This window comes from Monodon monoceros, unplaced genomic scaffold (assembly GCF_005190385.1).
Source record: "Monodon monoceros isolate NGI ecotype Baffin Bay Population unplaced genomic scaffold, NGI_Narwhal_1 Super_Scaffold_16, whole genome shotgun sequence".
In the NCBI taxonomy this organism is placed as follows: Eukaryota; Metazoa; Chordata; class Mammalia; order Artiodactyla; family Monodontidae; genus Monodon; species Monodon monoceros.
Window position 1 is genome coordinate 7,342,150 of NW_021703772.1, and position 22,711 is coordinate 7,364,860.

Genomic DNA, 22,711 nt, shown 5'->3' on the forward strand with positions numbered 1-22,711 from the left:
GCATCAAATTTACAAAAGGATATCTGCACAAAACTCACCCCCAATTTTGAAACACCCAAGTAACTTTTATTTATGAGCTATTCTCTCAAGAGCTATGGTTAAAATGTTTAAGGTAACTGAACATTTATGTACCCAATCTTAATGTTATTCCTATGAGATCCTTCATACTTGCTAGAGACCATATTACAGGATAAAGAGGTGAATAACACATATCCAATTCAGACACACAGCAGTTCTGACAATAATAGTTATCTTTAGTAGCCACTCATCCATGATGCACACTAGCTATTCACTGATTGTCTAGATCACTGTTACTTTTAAAATTTACCTCCTCTCGAAGTTGCCGTTCTCGTTCCTCTTCTAGTTTTTGGATTTCAGCCAATGATAGCGTTGCCTGGGACTGACATGCTGTCGTATTGGACTGCTGGCCCCATGTTGAAGAAGAGGGAAGCTAACAAAAAAGGAAGGCAAACGAGTTCATGAGGAAATATGTACAGGAAACAAAGGGGCAATAATGCATTAAGTACAGCCAGAACATTCATGTTTCTTTCAACTCCATTTATAACAATTCAAATTTCCTTCTTCAATCCTTTTACATACTACTCTCCCAGCTGGTCTGCTTTTACGTAATTTTTTTGTCACAAGATTATTTTAAAACAACTTAAGTACATCAATACACTTTTATTTGATCTACCATTATGAAACTGCAAATTTGTTACACCTGGCATTGACATATACACCAATATACAACCATAAAGAGAAAGAAGTAAACAAAAGAATCACTAAGTTTTTAATCCAAGGAGGTAATAAAGGACAAGATATGCTACTTTCCAATGAAAGTAGCAAGGACAAGATTTGTGAAGGGAGAGTTGAGGTGGGCAGCTGGAAAGATACCAGGCACAGTTTTCTATCAGTCTTTCATGAAAGGGAGTTAACCAGGCTGTGCCTTCTAGTAGTGAGCACTAAGCTGGTTTTAATCAATAATTCTGTTTTTCCTATGCCTTAAAATTATCAACTAAAATAAAGTGTAAATATATGAGTCCTGAATACTTTAGTGTTCTCAAAAGCTTGATTATTTCTAGGGGAATCCCTTGGCCTTTCTGGGCCAGAAGAAAGATACACTCTAATTTTGAGACATCTTATGGCTCTTAAAAGCAAACAAAAACCAAATCTAACCAGACTTAAAATATGTTTAATAGAAACAATACATGAGCATGGATGGATCAAAACAAACAAAATGCCGAACAGTCCCAATAAAGAATGGCTCTTCAGTAGGAATCTCTAAAACTGGAACTGATGCTATACAAGTAAAAACAGTTTAAACTGTCACTGATGTTACCAGACAGCTCTCCAAATGAGTACCCTCAACACTACCGAACATAATAGATCCTTTAACATTTTCTGCCCAATGATGGGTAGTACCGGCATTTCTCTCAAAATGCACCTGTGCTAGGGTAGGAGAGAGGTACAGGAGGCAGCTAAGAGAGAAAGATGGGGGACTGAGTAGGCAAAGTTGAGCACAAATGAACTGTTTTTCTCCACAGGAAATGACACATTTTGGAAAGCACTATCAAGATCAAACCTGGCAGCAGATCTCAAACCTGGCGGCATCACCTGGAGGACCTGTAAAAATGTAGATGCCCCAGCCCCACGCTCAAGGAATCAAAAGACCCAAAGGTAAAGCCAACCAATTCGCATATTTTTGTAATTCTGATGCAGTCAGAACCAGCAACCACTGATGCTGTCGAAAATCTCAGTGGCTGTATCACCTCGCGGTACCCAGAAACCAATCGCCAGTCCTCTTCAGCAGAAACTCAGCCAGCATCAAGGACAGATTCACTGCCTCCTGAAATGGCCTATTCCTCTTTCAAGAACCTCTGAAATCCTCCTATATTTTGTGCCAAAGTATATACTTCGTTGTACTTTTTGCTCATGATTCATGAGTCTGCTCTCTGGAGTAATGCAGAACAAATCTAAGTCTTTTTCACATGACAGACAAACGTCTGCAAATAGCTATCAATTTCCCTTAAGTCTTATTTGTACATAAGAAATAATACCCCATCACTCCATCAACATTGCCTCAGGGCATTTTCCAGTTCAACCAACATCCTGTACTGCCCACTCAGAGAACGGAAGTTTGTCAATCACGCTTTTCATAACAAGTCTTTCCCAAGTCAGAAGCAAACAGTTGGGAATCTGGTACATTTTCTGCCCCCTGAATGTCTAATTACACTTTGCTGATTTAAAAAACCTTACTTTTTTTTTTTCCTGCCCTGACATTGCTACCTTACTTTTTCAACACTATTTTTGATAACATTTCTTTAAGAAAATCTGCTAAAACTCAGTAAGAACAGAGAGTCTGCGGTACTTGCACCATGACCCACTCTCTCCCAACTCCTAGCTCAGCCAGACAGAAACACTACTTCAGATGAAGGCAGCAAAGAACACAGGCCTCCCTCTCTCCCCGTTAGCTGACAGTCAGTGGGCTGCCTTCCCAGGAAGTACACAATATCAACAATTCTCATCCTGGCTCCAGCTACCTGTTGCAAAGGCTAAGCTACGGACAAACACAGCTGAGAGGTGAGGTGGCTCCCTTCTTATGCCTAGCCCTGACTTCTGGGATGGAAACTACACAGTGCTACAGAGACTACTAGGGCCCTGGCTGCCACTTTGAAAGGCAGAGGTTCCACCCCACCAGGAGAGGCAAGCCAAGAAGACCTGAGGCTACTGCCCCTCCCCCAAGGGCTCAATTCATAAAGCAGGCACCATTGTTCCCAGCTCCAGAGCTGTGACTCTGGGACTTCTGTCTTGAAGCAGAGGTGGGAGAAACAGATTGTAATAGAGAGAGCTGCAGACCTCTTCCCAAAGGAACTGACTTCATTTGTAACAGACTGTGGAGAGTGAGGAGTTTAACCCTAAGGGCACTTTCAAAAACAGTGGATGTTGCAGTGAAAGGCAAGGGGTTAACTGGTAGATTCACTGGAGATACAGGCTCCACTGTACTCTGCTTCTTTGTCTCAGAGAACCAAGCTAGAAGGAGTCTGCCTAGGGTCAGAACAAATCTCAAATATAAACCTCAGGAAGCGCCTCTTCAAAAGAGCTTGAGTTTGATTGGATCAGGCTTTTGGAACATTTTATGCCCAAGGGTTCTTCTGAGAAGAGAGTAATCCAGTTAGCAACTAGTGGAGTTTAACAGCTAAATGTGGAACAAGACAGTCAAGGAGAGCCCAGCCCAAACCACTGTCAGCCCAGGGTGACTGTGAGCATACCCAATGCTGCATCCCCAGAGAAGCCCCAGCAGAGGCTTCACACTATTGGGGAGAGGCGGGGAAGTTCACTAAATTAATCTAGCTAGCCACAAAACAAATAATAATAATGAGTGGGGGTGGAGGGAGGACCAGAACCCAGAATTGCCACAGTGCATTAGCAAAAAAGTCTAGTTTCCAACAAAAAATTATGAGACATGTAAAAAAATTATGAGAAAGTATACCTATATACCAGGAAAAAAGCTGGCAATAGAAACTGCCTGTGATGGTGAGTGATCAGATGTCAGATTTAACAAAGACATCAAAGTCTTATAAATACGTTCAGAGAAGGAAACCATGCTTAAAGGAGTAAAAGTAGACATGTTAACAATATCACATCAAATAAACAATATCAATAAAGATACAGACGGTTTCCCTGGTGGCGCAGTGGTTGAGAGTCTGCCTGCCGATACAAGGGACACAGGTTCGTGCCCCGGTCCAGGAAGATCCCACATGCTGCAGAGCGGCTGGGCCCGTGAGCCGTGGCTGCTGAGCCTGCGCGTCCGGAGCCTGTGCTCCGCAATGGGGTAGGCCACAACAGTGAGAGACCCGCGTACCGCAAAAAAAAAAAAAAAAAATAATAATAATAATAAAGATACAGAGATTATTTTTTAAATAATCTATGAGATTAGAAATGAATTACAGGGAAAAAAACGTAAAAAAACACAAACACAGAGAGGCTAAACGATACGTTACTAAATAACCAAGAGATCACTGAAGAAATCAAAGAGGAAATCAAAAAATACCTAGAGACAAATTACAACAAAAACACGATGATCCAAAACCTATGGGATGCAGCAAAAGCAGTTCTAAGAGGGAAGTTTATAGCAATACAAGCTTACCTCAAGAAACAAGAAAAATCTCAAATAAACGATCTAACCTTACACCTAAAGGAACTAGAGAAAGAAGAGCAAACAAAACCCAAAGTTAGCAGAAGGAAAGAAATCATAAATATCAGAGCAGAAATAAATGAAACAGAAACAAAGGAAACAATAGCAAAGGTCAATAAAACTAAAAGCTGGTTCTTTTGAGAAGATAAACAAAATTGATAAACCATTAGCCAAACTCATCAAGAAAAAGAGGGAGAGGACTCAAATCAATAAAATTAGAAATGAAAAAGGAGAAGTTACAACAGACACCACAGAAATACAAAGCATCCTAAAAGACTACTATCAGCAACTCTATGCCAATAAAATGGACAACCTGGAAGAAATGCACAAATTCTTAGAAAGGTATAAGCTTCCCAGACTGAACCAGGAAGAAATAGGAAATATGAACAGACCAATCACAAGTAAGGAAATTGAAACTCTGATTAAAAAACTTCCAACAGGGCTTCCCTGGTGACTCAGTGGTTAAGAATCTGTCTGCCAGTGCAGAGGACACGGGTTCGAGCCCTGGTCTGGGAAGATCCCACATGCCGCAGAGCAACTAAGCCGGTGCACCACAACTACTGAAGCCTGCACGCCTAGAGCCCGTGCTCCACAACAAGAGAAGCCATTGCAATGAGAAGCCCGCACACCGCAAAGGAGAGTAGCCCCCGCTCGCCACAAGTAGAGAAAGCCCGGGCGCAGCAATGAAGACCCAACACAGCCAAAAATAAATAAATAAAAATAAATTTATTTAAAAAAAAAAATCTTCCAACAAACAAAAGTCCAGGACTGGATGAGTTCACAGGTGAATTCTATCAAACATTTAGAGAAGAGCTAACACCCGTCCTTCTCAAACTCTTCCAAAAAATTGCAGAGGAAGGAACATTCCCAAACTCATTCTATGAGGCCACCCTGATACCAAAGCCAGACAAAGATATTACAAAAAAAGAAAATCACAGACCAATATCACTCATGAATATACATGCAAAAATGCTCAACAAAATACTAGCAAACAGAATCCAACAACACATTAAAAGGATCATACACCATGATCAAGTGGGATTTATCCCAGAGATGCAAGGATTCTTCAATATATGCAAATCAATCAATGTGATACACCATATTAACAAACTGAAGAATAAAAACCCTATGATCATCTCAATAGATGCAGAAAACGCTTTTGACAAAATTCAACACCCACTTATGATAAAAACTCTCCAGAAAGTGGGCAGAGAGGGAACCTACCTCAACATAATAAAGGCCATATACAACAAACCCACAGCAAGCATCATTCTCAACGGTGAAAAACTGAAAGCATTTCCTCTAAGATCAGGAACAAGACAAGGATGTCTACTCCCACCACTATTATTCAACATAGTTTTGGAAGTCTTAGCCATGGCAATCAGAGAATAAAAAGAAATAAAAGGAATCCAAATCGGAAAAGAAGAAGTAAAACTGTCACTGTTTGCAGATGACATGATGCTATACACAGAGAATCCTAAAGATGCTACCAGAAAACTACTAGAGCTAATCAATGAATTTGGTAGACTAGCAGGAAACAAAATTAATGCACAGAAATCTGTTGCATTCCTATATACTAATGACGAAAAATCTGAAAGAGAAATTAAGGAAACATTCCCATTTACCATTGCAACAAAAAGAATAAAATACCTAGGAATAAACCTACCTAGGGAGACAAAAGACCTGTATGCAGAAAACTATAAGACACTGATGAAAGAAATTAAAGATGACACAAACAGATGGAGAGATACACCATGTTCTTGGATTGGAAGAATCAATATTGTGAAAATGACTAACTACCCAAAGCAATCTATAGATTCAGTGCAATCCCTATCAAATTACCAATGGCATTTTTTACAGAACTAGAACAAAAAAATCTTAAAATTTGTATGGAGAGACAGAAGACCCCAAATGGCCAAAGCAGTCTTGAGGGAAAAAAAAGATGCTGGAGGAATCAGACTCCCTGACTTCAGACTATACTACAAGGCTACAGTAATCAAGACAATATGGTACTGTCACAAAAACAGAAATATAGATCAATGGAACAGGATAGAAAGCCCAGAGATAAACCCACGCACCTGTGGTGAACTAACCTATGACAAAGGAAGCAAGGATATACAATGGAGAAAAGACAGTCTCTTCAATAAGTGGTGCTGGGAAAACTGGACAGCTACATGTAAAAGAATGAAATTAGAACACTCCCTAACACCATACACAAAAATAAACTCAAAATGGATTAGAGACCTAAATGTAAGACTGGACAGTATAAAACTCGTAGAGGAAAACACAGGAGGAACACTCTTTGACATAAATCACAGCAAGATCTTTTTTGATCCACCTCCGAGAGTAATGGAAATAAAAACAAAAATAAACAAATGGGACCTAATGAAACTTAAAAGCTTTTGCAAAGCAAAGGAAACAAGACAAAAAGACAACCCTCAGAATGGGAGAAAATATTTGCAAACGAATCAACGGACAAAGGATTAATGTCCAAAATATATAAACAGCTCATGCAGCTCAATATTAAAAAAACAAACAGCCCAATCCAAAAATGGGCAGAAGACCTAAATAGACATTTCTCCAAAGAAGACATACAGATGGCCAAGAAGCACATGAAAAGCTGCTCAACATCGCTAATTATTAGAGAAATGCAAATCAAAACTACAATGAGGTGTCACCTCACACCAGTTAGAATGGGCATCATCAGACAATCTACAAACCAATGCTGGAGAGGGTGTGGAGAAAAGGAACCCCCTTGCACTGTTGCTGGGAATGTAAATTGATACAGCCACTGTGGAGAACAGTATGGAGGTTCCTTAAAAAATGAAAAGTAGAATTACCATATGACCCAGCAATCCCACTACTGGGCATATACCCTGAGAAAACCATAATTCAAAAAGACACATGCACCCCAATGTTCACTGCAGCACTATTTATAATAGCCAGGTCATGGAAGCAACCTAAATGCCCATCGACAGACGAATGGATAAAGAAGATGGGGTACATATATTCAATGGAATATTATTCAGCCATAAAAAGGAACGATACTGGGTCACTTGTAGAGATGTGGATGAATCTAGAGACTGTCATACAGAGTGAAGTTAAGTCAGAAAGAGAAAAACAGATATTGTATATTAACACACATATGTGGAACCTAGAATGGTACAGATGAACCGATCTGCAGGGTTGAAATTGAGACACAGATGTAGAGAACAAACGTATGGACACCAAGGGGGGGTACGCGGCGGGAGGGTGGGGTGGTGGTGTGATGAATTGGGAGATTGGGATTGACATATATACACTAATATGTATAAAATGGATAACTAGGGCTTCCCTGGTGGCGCAGCAGTTGAGAGTCCGCCTGCTGATGCAGGGGACATGGGTTCGTGCCCCGGTCCAGGAGGATCCCACATGACGCAGAGCGGCTGGGCCCATGAGCCATGGCCGCTGAGCCCGCGCTCCGCAACGGGAGAGGACACAACAGTGAGAGGCCCGCGTACTGCATAAAAAAAGAAATAAAGAACCAAAAGGAAATTCTGGAGTTCAAAAACGTAATAACTGAAATGAAAAATCACTGCAGGAGCTCAAAAGTATATCTGAACTGGCAAAAGAATTTAGTGAACTTGAAGAGAGAGCAACAGAGATTATGCAATCCAAAGAACAGAGAAAAAAAGAATAAAGAAAAATGGAGAGCCTTAGAGAAATGTGAGATACCACTGAGTGCACCAACATGTGCATAATGCAAGTATCAGGAGAAGAGGAAAGAGGAGCAGAAAAATTGTGACCTAAATCTCAAATTTACAGAAAAAACATTCATCTACATAGCCAAGAAGCTGAACAAACTCCAAATAGGATAAACCCAAAGAGATCCACAAATAGACATTATCATGGTAAAAACACTGAAAGCCAAAAACAAGGAGAAAATCTTGAAAGCAGCAATAAGGAGGAAAAACAAATTATCACTTACTAGGGAATCCCAATAAAATCAACATCTGACTTCTCATCAGAAACAATGAAGGCCAGAAGGCAGTGGGATAAGATATTCAAAGCCTTCAAATGAACAAAAACTGTCAACCAAGATTTCTATATTCAGTAAAGCTACTTTTCAAAAATGAAGGAGAAATAAAGACATTCCCAGATAAAATTAGAAAATCTGTTGCCAGCAGACTCACCTTACAAGAAATACTAAAGGAAGTTCTTCAGGCTAAAAGCAAGTGACCCTAGAAAATAGTCTGAATCCGCATGAGAAAGCCAAGAGCACCAATAAAATTAATTATATAATTATAAAAAACAGTAGTACGTGTACATTTCTTCCTCTTTTAACTGATTTTAAAAGCAACTGTATAAAACAATGTATATATATATATTGTTGGACCTATAACATACAAAAATCTAATATGTCAAAAATGGCACAAAGGAGTTAAGTGAAAACAAAGTTGTAGTAAGCTAATGACTCCATATGGTAACTGGAATCCACAGGTACCAATTAAAAGAAGCAGAAATGATAAATAAGGTTATATAATGAAAGCTATACATACATACTTGCTTTCCTTCTCTCAGCGTCTTTAAGAGACAATATAATATAAAGGAATAAATATAACATTTTATCACTGCATTTGTAACATTTACAAGATGTGATACAACAAAAATACTACAAAAAGGAGAAAAAAGGAACAGAGCTTTAAGAGAGTAGCATATCTGTGTCAAACTGGAAAATATAGTGATGAAAATCATTAAGGATATTAAAATGCTACATTAGAAAATAATTAACGCAAAAAGAAGCAGTAAAAGAAGAACAGAGAAACAGAAAGGATGTAAAAAACATAAAGTAAAATGGCAGATATAAATCCAACTATATCAATAATATCATTAAATGTGAATAGGCTAAAGAATCCAATAAAAAGGCAGAGATTATCAGACTGGATAAGAAAATAAGACTGAACTATACTGTCTATAAGAGACGTAGTTTATATTCAAAGGTAAAAACAGATCAAAAGTAAAAGAATAAACAAAGATTTATCAGGCAAACAGCAACCAGAAGAGAGCTGGAATCACTATACCATTATCAGACAAAACATACTTTAAAACAAAAAAAGTGTTAATAGAGATAAAGAGGAACATTTTATGATAATAAAAGGGTCAATCCAGCAGGAACATATATAACAATTATAAACATATATGCACCTAACAAGAGAGCACCAAAATACATGAAGCAAGAAATGGCAGAAATAGAAGGAGATATACAATTCAACAGTAATACTTCGAGACTTCAATACTCCACGTTCAGTAAGAGGCAAAACAACTACAAGATCAATGAGGAACTAGAAGACTTGAACAACGCTATAAACTGACTAGACCTAGTAAACATCTATTGAACACTCCACTCAACAAGAGTAGACTATACGTTCTTCTCAAGTGAACATGGAACATTCTTCAGAATAGACCTGAAGAAGGTAAAACTTTATGCCAGAAATAAAACTTTATTCTAAGACATAAAACTAAACTTCAATAATTCATTTAACAGAATAGAAATATACAAAGTATGTTCTCTGATCACAATGGAACAAAATTAGAAATGAGTAAGAAATAAATTTTGGAAACTCTCAAATAAGTGAAACTAAAACACTCCTAAATAACCAATGGATCAAAGAAGAAATCAAAACTTATGGGTAGCAGCTAAAGCAATTTATAACTGCAAATGCCTAATTGAGAAAGAAGAAAGATATCAAATGAATAAAAAACTAACCTTCTACCCTGAGATACTAGAGAAAAAGAGCAAACTAAACTTACAGCAAGCAGAAGGCAAGAAATAATAAAGATGAAAGAAGAAATTAATGAACTAGATAAGCGAAAAATAGAGAAAAATCAATGAAACCAAAAACCAGTTCTCTAAAAATATCAACAAAACCGACTTAACCTGATTGTCCATGAGGAAAAAACCCCAACAGACTCAAATTACTACAATCAGAAATAAAAGAAGCACATCACTACTGATCTTACAGGAACAAAAAGAAATATAAAGGAATACTATGAACAAGTGCTTGCCAATCAATTAGATAACCTAGATGAAAAAGACAGATTTCTATAAAGATATAAACTAACCAAAACTAACTCAAGAAGAAACAGATGATCCAAATAGACCTATTAGAAGTAAAGACATGGAATTAGTAATCAAAAAACTATCCACAAATAAAAGCCCAAGCACAAATGGTTTCATCACCACTGAGTTCTACCAAGCATTTAAAGAATTAATACAAATTCTTCACAAACCCTTCCAAAAAATTGGAGGGAACATTTCCTGACTCATTCTTCAAGGCCAGCATTACCCTGACACCAAAACCAAAGAAATCACAAGGGGAAAACAAACACACACTACAGACAAATACCTCTTATGAACATGGACATAAAAATCCTCACCTCCTTCAGCCTAACGAAGGGCATCTACAAAAACCACACAGCTAACATTAAATTTAATGGTGAGAGACTGGATGTGTTCCCCCACATCAACCCAAGATCGGAAATAAGACAAGAACATTCACACTTGCCATTTTTCTATTAAACACTGTACTGGGGTTCTAGCCAGGGCAATTAGGCAAGAAAAAGAAATAAAAGACTGGGGGAAAAAGTAGTAAAACTACCTCTATTTGCAGATAACATGACCTTGTGTACAGAAAATCCTAATGAATCCACTAGGACACTATTAATTAACCAGTCCAGCAAGATTTCAGAATACAAGCTCAATATACAAAAATCAACTGTACATCTATACACTTGCAAAGAACAATCTGAAAATGAAATTTTGAAAATTCCATTTATAATAGCATCAGAAAGGCAAAATACTTAAGAATAAATTTAACAAAAGAAGTACAAAAGTTATACTCTAAAAACTATAAAACACTGAAAAGAAATTCAAGAAGATCTAAATAAATATAAAAACATCCCATGCTTATGGATTAGAAGACTTAATATTGTTAAGATGTCAAAACTCCCCAAACTGATCTACAGAGTTAATGCAATCCCTATCAGAATCCCAGTTGGCTTCTTTGTGAAAACTGACAAACTCATTCTAAAATTCATATGGAATTGAAACACAGGAGAGCCAAAACAATATGGAAAAAAAAGAACAAATTTGGAGGACTCACACTGATTTCAAACTTAACTACAAAGCAATAGTAATGTCAAAGCAGTGTGTTACTAGCATAGCGATCATACAGATCACCTGACTAGAATTCAGAGTGCAGAAATGAACCCACATGTCTAATTTTTAAGACGAGCACCACAACCATTCAGTGGACAAAGAACAGTTTTTTCAACAAATGGTGTTAGGACAACCAGATAAATCACATGCAAAAGAATGAAGTCAAACCCTTACCTCACATAATTTACAAAAATTAACTCAAAATGGATCAAAGAGCTAAAACTACAAAGTCTTGGAAGAAAACATGGGATTCTGTAAAACTTTATGACCTCAGATTTAGCAATTCTTAGATATGACAACAAAAGCACAAGCAACAACAACAAAAATAGATAATTTGGACTTCATCAAAATTTAAAACTTTTGGGCTTCCCTGGTGGCGCAGTGGTTGAGAGTCCGCCTGCTGATGCAGGGGACACGGGTTTGTGCCCAGGTCCGGAAAGATCCCACATGCCGCGGAGCGGCTGGGCCCGTGAGCCATGGCCACTGAGACTGCGCGTCCGGAGCCTGTGCTCCGCAACGGGAGAGGCCACAACAGTGAGAGGCCCACGTACGGAAAAAAAAAAAAAAAATTAAAAACTTTTGTGCATCAAAGGACACTATATGAAGGAGGTGAAAAAAAAAACAAATAATAGAAAATATTTTTAAATCATTTGATACAGAACTTAAATATTGAACATATAAAGAACCCTTAAAAAACTCAGTAAGAAAAAGACAACCCAGTTTAAAAATAGGCAAAGGAGGGCTTCCCTGGTGGCGCAGTGGTTAAGAATCCGCCTGCCAATGCAGCAGGGGACAAGGGTTCAAGCCCTGGTCCGGGAAGTTCCCACATGCCACGGAGCAACTAAGCCCGTGCGCCGCAACTACTGAGCCTGCGCTCTAGAGCCCATGAGCCACAACTATGGAAGCCCGTGTGCCTAGAGCCCATGCTCCTCACAAGAGAAGCCAATGCAATGAGAAGCCCACGCACTGCAACGAAGAGTAGCCCCCGCTCACCCCAACTACAGAAAGCACGCACGCAGCAAGGAAGACCCAACGCAGCCAAAAATAAATAAATAAAATAAATAAATTAATTTAAAAAAATAGGCAAAGGATTTAAATAGACATTTCTTCAAAGAAGATATACAAATGGTCGATAAATACATAAAAACATGCTCAACATCACAAATCACCAGGGAAATGCAAACCAAAATCACAAGTTATCACTTGACACCTACTAGGATGGCTATAATCAAAAAGTCAGATAATAATGGGTTGATGAGGATGTGGAGAAACTTGAACCCTCATACACTCAACGTAAAATGGTGCAGCCACTTTGGAAAACAGTCTGGCAGCTCCTCAAACCACTAAACACACTGTTATTATATGACCCAGGAATTACACTTCTAAATATATATATATATGTGTGTGTGTGTGTATACATCCACATAAAACTTGTACGTGAATATTTAAGGCAGCAGTAGTCATAAAAGCCAAAAGGTAGAAACAGCTCAAATGTCCATCAACTGATGAATGAATACACAGAATCTGGCATAGCCACATAATGGAATATTATTCAATTATAAAAAAGGGGGAAAAGTACTGATATATGTTACAAGAACCTTAAAACATTATGCTAAATGAAAGAAGCCAGTCACAAAAGACCACATATTATATGATCTGAAATGTCTAGAAATAGGCAAGACAGAATAAAGACAGAAAGTAGATTAGGGGTTACTTAGCCCTAAGTTAGGGGAAAATAGGGGCTGGGGTGTGACAGTTAGAGGGTTTGGGGGGTGGTAATGAAAATGTTCTAAAATCTATTGTGTTGATGGTTGCACCTATCTATAAATATGCTAAAAACCACTGAATTGTATACTTTAACTGATTGAATTGCATGGTATGTGAATTATATCTAAATAAAGCCGTTTTAAAAAGCTTTTTTCTCACGAGAGCCTTCAGCAATTCCTCATAACCATCTTGAGCTCTTTATCTTCATCAGAATGCTTATCCATAAAGTAGCTCTACAGTCTTCATGGGAGGATAGGAGGGCAAAACCAGACACACACAAGACACAGAAAAGTTAGAGATCTGGAAGTTACCCCTGCCTTTGTCTTCTCTCTCACCCTCATATTCTGATCAGTCACCACATCCTGGGATGTAGGGCCTCTTAAGAAAGTCTTTTGACAGCCTTTTCGAGGCCCTGGAGCCATAGACTCATGGGTTCTAATACAGGGCTGTGCTATCAACTCTCAGCTGGACCCAAGGCAAGCGACTTAGCTTCTTAACATTTCTCCTCTTTGGTAAAACACAGGTATTAATACCTAAGCTTTATAAGGGTGGTTGTGAAAAAAAAAAAAGGAAAACTGTCAGTACGTGCCTGACACAAAGCAAGCACTCAGTTATTAGCAGCTTCTCCAACTCCTCCTTTCCAATCTTGCCACCCCTAGGCTTAGATCAAACTTTTCTATTCCTTGCCTAGACAACTCCATCACCCCCTCTCAACTGGTCTACTGACCTCCAGTTTTGTTCAAGTCCATCTCCTATTTAGCTCTCAAAGTGACTTATTCCCTCCTGTAAATCTAGCAGTGTTATTTCCTAGCTGAAAATTCTTTTTACCACTCTAGGTCCTAATTTCTTAATAGAGTATATACAGCCCATGGTGATATGAACCCTGCCCACACTTATCTCATACCTCACTCTCCAGCAACTTCATTCTGCTCTCACAAACACCCTCTATTCCCCAAACTGTCTTTTTTTTTTCTTTTCTTTAAATTTAATTTTTCCCTCCCTTAATGACTCAGGTTTAGAAGTTATCTTCTTTCAGGAAGCCTTCCCTAACTTCTCAGGTGGACAGTGGTTCTCACATATTACTGAGCAGCAGAATCCCTGGAGGGCTTATTCAAACAAGATTGCTGGGTCCCAGTCCTAAGAGGTTCTGATTCAGTAGGTCTGGGGTAGGGCCCAAGAATGCGCATTCCTAACAAATTCCCAGGTGATCACACCCTGAGAATTACTGCTTCATGCCCCCTCTCTTACTACACCCACCACCCTGTATTCTAATTTTCTGTTTATGTCTTTATCCCATGAGCTCCCTGAAGACAGGGGACAGACACTAAGTCTTATGGCTAGCCATACACCCCATGAGAAGTTATGCAGACTCTACCATAAACCTGCTCCTCCTCCTCCAATTACTCAGAGTTCATCAACAGTCCCACTACTTTCCCAGTCATTGGAGGCTTACCATCTAAGAGCCATTCCAACTTCTGCCCTTGTCCCTCAGATCCAGAGAACCACTAAGTCTTGCTGATTGCTATTATGCCAATTCTCATCCTCTGGCCCTACTCATTCTTACCACCACCATCACACTCTCTTTACTGGTCTCCCAGTCTCACTTTCTACTTACTTCAAATAATGCTTTGAATCCTCCTAAAACAACATTTTGCACACATCACCTCAATCCGACTTTCAATAAACCCCCACAGTCAGCTATGTTTCAAGCCCTGTATGATGGTTCCTACTTACACATCCAAATGTTTATGTTTCTTGCCCTCATAAGTCTACGAGCTCTCTGAGGACAGTTGCCTTGTCTCATTTATCTTTGTCTTAGCAGTGCTGAAATGATACAGAGTAGGCACTCCAATGTTTAAATTTATGAACCATACAGACTTACTTGGTTGTGCCTGCATCACTGCTCGTGTCCTACCCTCTTTTATTTATTTGTTTAAAATGCCTAACACAAAGTACAATGCATCGTATTGTTTCCTTGATCAAAAAACGAAGGTAGCAAGCAATATTTAACATAAAAAATGTACACTGTTTCACTGCTACTGCACTGCCAGCATCTACTTAACTAAAAAAAAAACACTAACAAGTAGCTCCTACGGATGGTGGCGTGGTCTAGCTGGTGTCTAGGCTTTACCTTCATCTGCGCCAGCTGTTGCTGCTGCTGTTGCTGCTGCAACCTCCGGAGAGCCTCTTGCTGCTGCTGCCTCTGGCGCATCAACTCCTTCTGCCGCTGGAGCTCCAGCTCTTTCCTCTTCCGTTCCTCCTCCTCGTGCCGGAGTCTGGCTGCCTCCTCTTCCATTCGCAGCCGGTTCTCCTCTAATCGACGCTGGGCTTCTTCTTCTTCCCGGGCCCATTTCGCAGCCTCCTCTTCCTTCCCAGAAGGAAAAGTAAATGATAATAAAATTTAACTGTGTTTTAAAAAAAAATCTGAATCACTTTTCAAGGCTTCAGTCAGAGGCATGCTCACAGGATAATTATCATGTTTATTTGCTAATTTCTACATAAAAGGAATGTCACTTTGAACATCTGTGTAAGTACTGATCTCTTAGAGATCACCACAAACTGCAGGCAAGTCTCTTGGAAACTGTTCCAACATTGAGGCAGAGATAGCTTTTCAGGGTGCTGAGTGCAAAGAGCTATCAGGACCTGCAAGAATACGGATTACCAGGCAAGCCTCAGCCAGTTCCGGACCCAAAGCAACTTTACAAAACCACTTAATTCCATGCCAGGTTCTCACCCGTTATGGCTCACAGGCCCCTTGGAAGGTCTCTCTTTGACCCATCCTCTACCCCTCTACTACTTTCTGCAGTACCTTGGCTCATTTTCCTTCTGCTTCCCTCCCTCAAAACCATTCCATGTGCCCCGTGGAATTTTCTTGGCCTTCCTCCATGCAGTATGATTACTGCACCTGCAATGCTCTAGAGCTCAGCGGTCCCCAACCTTTTTGGCACCAGGGACCGTTTTCGTGGAAGAGAATTTTTCCAAGGACTGGGGGTGGGGGTGAGGTGGCTTCGGGATGATTCAAGCTCATTGCATTTATTGTGCACTTTATTTCTGTTATTATTATATCCACTCCACCTCAGATCATCAGGCATTAGATCCCGGGGGTTAGGGACCCCTGCCTAGCTTATCCAGACAGCACATTCCCCTCCATTCTCCAGAACTCAGGGCAGACACCAGCCACTCTACGAGTACTTCCCCAGCCTTCAGGAGGTAGACTTCCCCTCTGCCTTCTGATTATGCCCAAGTATACCTTGTCCTCCTCTCTCTGTTTGCTCTTAGCCCATCTGTGGCAGCAACTGTTACTACCTATCCAGCAAAAATTCCTTTCAGGTTGCTTCTTTGCAGACAGACCCTCCTGTCACATCAGAGGTTTAAAATGCCAGATTTTGCTTTTTAAGCTTCCAGTGTAAACAGGGACAGCCATGTGATGTGATTTAGGCCAAAGGGATGCTTCCAGAAAAGATATTCTTCCCAGACAAAAGGAAAGAAGCATGAGAGAAGGGCCACTCCCTTTTTGGGTACAGGGTATGGTATGATATCCAAAACTCCCAACCATTAGGCAAAAAATATGAACTCAAAAGTCAATACACCGGGATTTCCCTGGTGGTCCAGTGGTTAAGAATCCACCTTCCAATGCAGGGGACGTGGTTTTGATCCCTGGTCGGGGACCTAAGATCCCACGTGCCGCCGGCAACTAAGCCTGCGAGCTGCAATTACTGAGCCAACGCACCATAATTAGAGAGAAGCCCGCGTGCCGGAACAAAGAGCCCACACACTGCAATGAAGATCCCATGTGCCACAACTAAGACCCATTGCAGCCAAAAAAAAAAAGGTCAACATACCAAGAAATGGTAGAGCAGAGTGTACACCATCAGGTGGAAAAGTCAACACACCAGGAGATGACAGAGGAGAAGCATGCAAAGGACCTGGATCCTTAATGATACCACTGAGTCACGGAAATTCATGTTTAACTGCCTTATTTCCAAAGAACACCTTCATATGTGAGGCAATAACGTTATCTAATGTTTAAGCCATTTTTAGGTGAATATTTTGATTTTTCAGCTGAAAGCATCCAAAATGTGGCATTTATTTCTTGTAAAATCATCACCTACATAGTCTGTGAGCTTCTTGAGTACAGAAACAATTTCTTTAAAAGTTTTGGACTCTACCAGCAAACAATCATAACAACTGGCATATAGTATATTAACAAAATCTATTAACCGTTAAATGAATAAACCAAAGAATCTAACCTGGAACTTATCTATCTACCTCTAAAGAATTTAGATTTCTCAAAGAGTTTCAATCAAGAACTTAAGCAAAAGCAGGTAATCTCCAGCTTCGTGTCAATCCAACCAACAAACAGAAACCTACACCCCTAAGTGTGGACTGCTGTACATGGTGACTTCCTTCCAAAGAGTACAGTAAGGGGGAAAAAGAGTAACTTTACAGTGGAGATACCTGACAAGCACTACTGCAGCCAGGTGATCAATGTCAACATCAATAACCATAAGTCATGTTAGTAATATGTACCCTTGGTATGCGATGAAAATGGTACTTAACTTCTGTGATCTTCTTCTGAAACACCCATAACTCCAGTCTGACTGCGAGAAAAACTTCAAACTCCGATAGAGTGTTACCCTACAATCCACTGACCAGTATTCCTTAAAACTGCCAAAGTCATCAAAAACAAGGGAAGTCTGAGAAACTGTCACAGCCAAGAACAAGCTAAGGAGACATGACAACTAAATGAAATATTCTGGATAAGATCCTGGAACAGAAAAGGGACACTGGGGGAAAGCTGAAGAAACGGTAATAAGCTATGGTCTTCAGTTAATAATAATCCATCAATACCGATTTATTAATGTGTCAATACTGGTTTATTATAACAAATGTACCTTACTAATGTAAAATAATAATAGGGGAAACTGCACTGTCATCCCAATTTTTCTGAAAATCTCCAACTGATCTAAAAAGAAAATCTACTAATAAAAAAAATCTACCTCTGTTCTTAAACATTAAAATGAAAGGCTTTAGGGATTCTGGCTGCCCATAACAGCAGAATGGCATGGTTACAGCAGAATCAGATAATGGTCATCGCTGCCATCAACTTATGGATTTACTAAGCAGCAAGGAACTGTGCACTCTAAAAGTGTGAACTTGGGAGTACCCTAAGGCAAAAAGTTGTCAACCTCCAGATCTCACGTTTGGTTTTTTAAGAGCAGGCCTTCAATTTTTCTCTGGTGCCCTCGTTTTTTGTTCGTTTTGATTCCTTGACATTTCGTTCAGCTTTTATAATTACATGTGGGATGGTTATCACAAAAGTACTAAGAGTCAGTTAGATCTCTTTTGGTAATTTGCAGTAACCTGAAAAAGTTTTAGACAGGCTCTCCTAATATCCTAATACTTTCTTAATCACTGATTCCTAGCTTCAAAGAAGCAATGAGAAGAGCAAACCATCTGATCACCTGCTTCCGTAACAATTCTTCCTGCTTCCGCCTTTCTTCCTCTTCTCTTCTCCTTTCCTCCAGTCTTCTAAGAGCTTCTTCTTGCTGCTGTCTTTCTTCCTCTTCTCGTTGTCGCCGTAATGCAATTTCCTGCTCCCTCTGGCGTCGCAGAGCCTCCTCCTAAATTAAAAATAAACAAGTGTGTGTGCGCACACGTGCGTGCATCTCAATTAATATATTACATCATAATTTGGAAAGAAACAGGCTATGTGCTGCTAAGATCCGTTAACAGTATATATAAAAAGTATCTCACCAGGATCTAGGGTAAAAAGTATATATGTGAGCTGGGGAGTAGGTATATTAAGAGTTAAAATAATCTGTATTTAAAATATTAATAGTTAAATAGCACTACGTGCAAAGTCCATCCTGGTTTCTACATTAGCTACATCACTTCCTGATTAACACTAAAAAGGACGCAGGCTTCGGTTTCTCTGTTGCTACCATCAGTCCCTATTTTTTTAATCAAATGAGAACCTAAGGCATAGAGAAGTCAAACCAACATAGCCACCAAAAATGCCTGGTGAGGTAGAGAAGTTTTCCAGTCAACGTGTCTCAGAACACGTTGCTAGAACTAAAGTCTCAAGGATATTAAATATACAGAAAAGGGTCTCACTGTCAAAATAACTTAGGAAGAAATAATTAGCAACAAAGAATTAAACAGATTTCTTTACTGCAATACTTCTTAAAGTCCTTACATTGCTAATGTAGAGTGTGACTCTAAGAAATACTGGTAGGTCTAATCTAATCTCAGCATGGACATGGATGCCTTTTTTCAGAGTTCCTCTTAGGGCAAAAAACAAGAAGGAAATGTGAAGCAAAGGCTAGACACTGGGGCTGTTTCAGAGTGGATTCTTTCAAATGGGATCTTTAAAAATCCCAGTAGAAAAAGGTCCAAGCACATAATAAAGAATTCCCAAAAAAGAAATACAAGTGGCCACAAAACATGAAAAACATTCAGTGTCACAGGTTATAAATACTTCAGGACTTAATTACTTCTGAAATCTAACTGGTTTATAAAACCCCAGGAAATATGTAAAAGCAATCAACTCCAATGAGTTACTAGGACTGAAGAACATCCCTCCAGTGGGTGTTAGTGGGTGGCAGACATTTTTCCTAAAGGGAAGTGAGTCTCCTAAAATTCTAATCCCAATCCTGCTAACTCCCTGATAACTTAGGGGAGCCTTCTCCAGGAGAACTATGACCTGTGAAATGACGGGAGTGAGCAAGATATCCCGCAGGCCCTCCTTCAGTGCTAATCGTACAAGCAGAGTTCTCAGACATACCTGTTTCCTTCGGGCAAGCTCTTCTTCCTCGCGCCTTTTCCTTTCTTCCTCCTGCTGTCTCCGAAGAATTTCCTCCTGCTGTCTCCGGAGTTCTTCTTGCCTCTTTCGATCCTCCTCTTCCCGTTTTGCCCTCATTTCTGCCTCTCTTCTCTCCTGCTCTAGCTGTGGTTACACAAGGGTGCTCTTAGAAACTTGAGGCCAAGCACAGAACGCTCCAACATCACTGACAAGTACTGGTAGGAGCTGGTCAGTGCAGACACTGGAAGGTGGAGACACTACCATTCACTCAGTTAATGTGTAGTGCAAGTGGCTGATGAAAGCAACTCTGTGAGAGCTCTAAGCTCTGCTATGTCATAGTAACCAGAAAGTTTTATGCTCTTCTAAGCTGGATGCACTCACCCCTACTTTTTACCTGTCTCTTCGCTCCATACTACTACTGCACATCTCCTATGTGTGGGAGAGTGGCCTGTGTTGAGAGTAACATCAGAATTCTCTTGGGATGGCATTTCTTTGCTCATCCCTACAAAGGATTTTCTGATTGAAGATCTAACAATGTGTCTAACAAGGTTTCAACCGCAACGTTGTTGAAATATTACAGAAGTTCTTTAAAATCTGAAGATCAACCACTTAACAAACTCTATCATGTATAATTCCCAAATACTAGTCAAATCCAGCCCCTAATCTCCAGTCCTATTAACACACATATAATTCAGGCCTTTACTTTCTCATCCACATTCTTAACAGTCTCTTACCTGGTTTCCCAGCATCCTATTTTGCCCAGAGTCCCCAGTTCAACATCCAACCTCCACCAAAAAAAATCACTCCCAGGCTTACATTTAATACCATCCTTCACCTTGAAAATAAATCCTAAGTCTTTAACGTGACACGGGTAAGGATCCTCCTGATTGGCCTGCCTCATCTTCTTTAATCTCTCTCATCATTTATTCCTCAGACACACCAGCTCTAGACTGGACCAAATTATTTAACTGTTTGCTGTGCTAGGATGTTCTCATACACTTCTAGCCTTTACAGGTCTTGTTTCCTCCAACTGCAGTTTAATTTTCACCTCCTTCTACTCTGTCAACCCAAAACCCTTCAACTGAGCTAAATCCTACTACCTACTACCCTTCAAGTGAAACGAGCTCAGGTATTACCATCCATCCGAAGTGTCACCCAATTCCTGACCCCCACCTCTCCTGCTAGGTAGCTGGCCCATGTGCTTCCTTGTGCTGCTTGCCTGTGTCATCATCTTCCCAACGCCCCCAACACACACACACCAGACGAGAATGCACACTTTCATCATCTATGTGTTCCCAGCACAAAGCGCTATGGAACAAGAACAAAGTCAAGAACTGTTTCAATTATGGTCTGTCACTCATATGGAGACAAATCCTGACTCTGAACTCATTTCATATTCTGGGCACTCTAAGGATACTGTCACTACCTCGGGATAAGAACGCACTAAACATAAAATAGGAACAAGATTCTCTTGGAGCATGAGAACCCAGAAATCATTTCAATAACACTAAGTGTTCACAGACAACCTCTTCTTACAAGTACTAAAACCAAAATTCAAGATTCCTAGCTCCTCCAGAAGATGTGAATAGAACACAGAATGTAATATTAATGTTGAGCTTTTCAGCTGCACGTCTTAGGCACTAAGAGGCGTAAACAAACACCACCATAAAGATTCAATGTGGGAACTCAAGCCTCAGATCAAGGGTCTTATAATAAGCTATGTAGTGGATATTTTCTTATGATCTTACAAGAATTTATACCATGAATAACGTAACATACCACCATGATCATTCATGTGTCGACAAACCTATTTTAACTGATTTAATTTAAACTTGTTACTTTAAATTGTTGTGAGGTCTTTTTGGGGAGAAGGCGGCACAAAAATGACAGAGTATGAGTGTGCTTAAACCAGCTACGTAGCCGTGAACTAAAAGGAAACATGTATAAGTAGCTAAAGAAATAGAGACATCAATAAACAAACGTCTACGACCTGCGATTGGAAAGCATGCATTGCTATGGAAGAATGAGTTTCAGACCTTTGCAGCCTTGGCCTTCTCCATCTGCTGAAGCTGTTCAAGGGCAGGTCCCGGAGTGGTGGTGTCCAGGGGAAGATCCCATACGCTACCACCTTCCCAAACTGTAAGACAGGAGGGGAAAAGAGTGAGGCATGTCAGAGCTTACATACATGGCTAAATATCCAGAAGCATAATAAAAAAAGCTGTTTCCCTGTCCCTGAATGAGCTCCGTCACCTACATCTGTTCTGCTTCTAAGTAGACTGAACTACCAGTGGGCTCTAGTTTATATCAATACCCTTCAACACATCTAGAACAAAGTACCAGGCATTTACTGGGAACTAATTTCATCCTCAAAAAAAACCCATATCTGTTCATATCCCCATTTTTACAGATGAACAAGCTAATAAGGGTCAGAGGTAGTTTTGTAACATTCCCAAGGACACATGGCAAGCATATGGCCATGCGAGGATTTAAATCCCAGTGTATATAGATCCCAAAGCCAACGGTATTTCCAGTAGCCACACAACGTCTTACTGCATACGAAGTGGAGAGAGGGGTTAAGAGAGGTATGGCTGAGAACCAGAGAGAACTCAGGGGTTGCACAATATTGTGAATGTATTAAATGCCACTAAATTGTTCATCTTAAAGTGGTTAATTTTATGTTACATGAATTGCATTTCAATGAGAGAGAGAGAGAGAGAGAGAGAGAGAGAGAGAGAGAGAGAGAGAG

At 39.8% G+C, this 22,711-nt stretch overlaps 1 protein-coding gene across 4 annotated transcripts in view; it reads right to left on the bottom strand.

Annotated features, from left to right (window-relative positions):
* The window catches only part of GIGYF2 (GRB10 interacting GYF protein 2), a 126,302-nt gene that overhangs the window by 12,851 nt on the left and 90,740 nt on the right, over positions 1-22,711 (bottom strand). For all 4 annotated transcript variants that reach the window (XM_029224770.1, XM_029224768.1, XM_029224769.1 and 1 more), the window contains 5 exons: positions 22,002-22,102; positions 19,948-20,109; positions 18,626-18,784; positions 15,292-15,528; positions 329-451 (listed from right to left, as the gene is read on the bottom strand). In XM_029224770.1, coding sequence (XP_029080603.1) covers positions 329-451; positions 15,292-15,528; positions 18,626-18,784; positions 19,948-20,109; positions 22,002-22,102 — 782 coding nt within the window. The remainder of the gene's footprint in view (positions 1-328; positions 452-15,291; positions 15,529-18,625; positions 18,785-19,947; positions 20,110-22,001; positions 22,103-22,711) is intronic.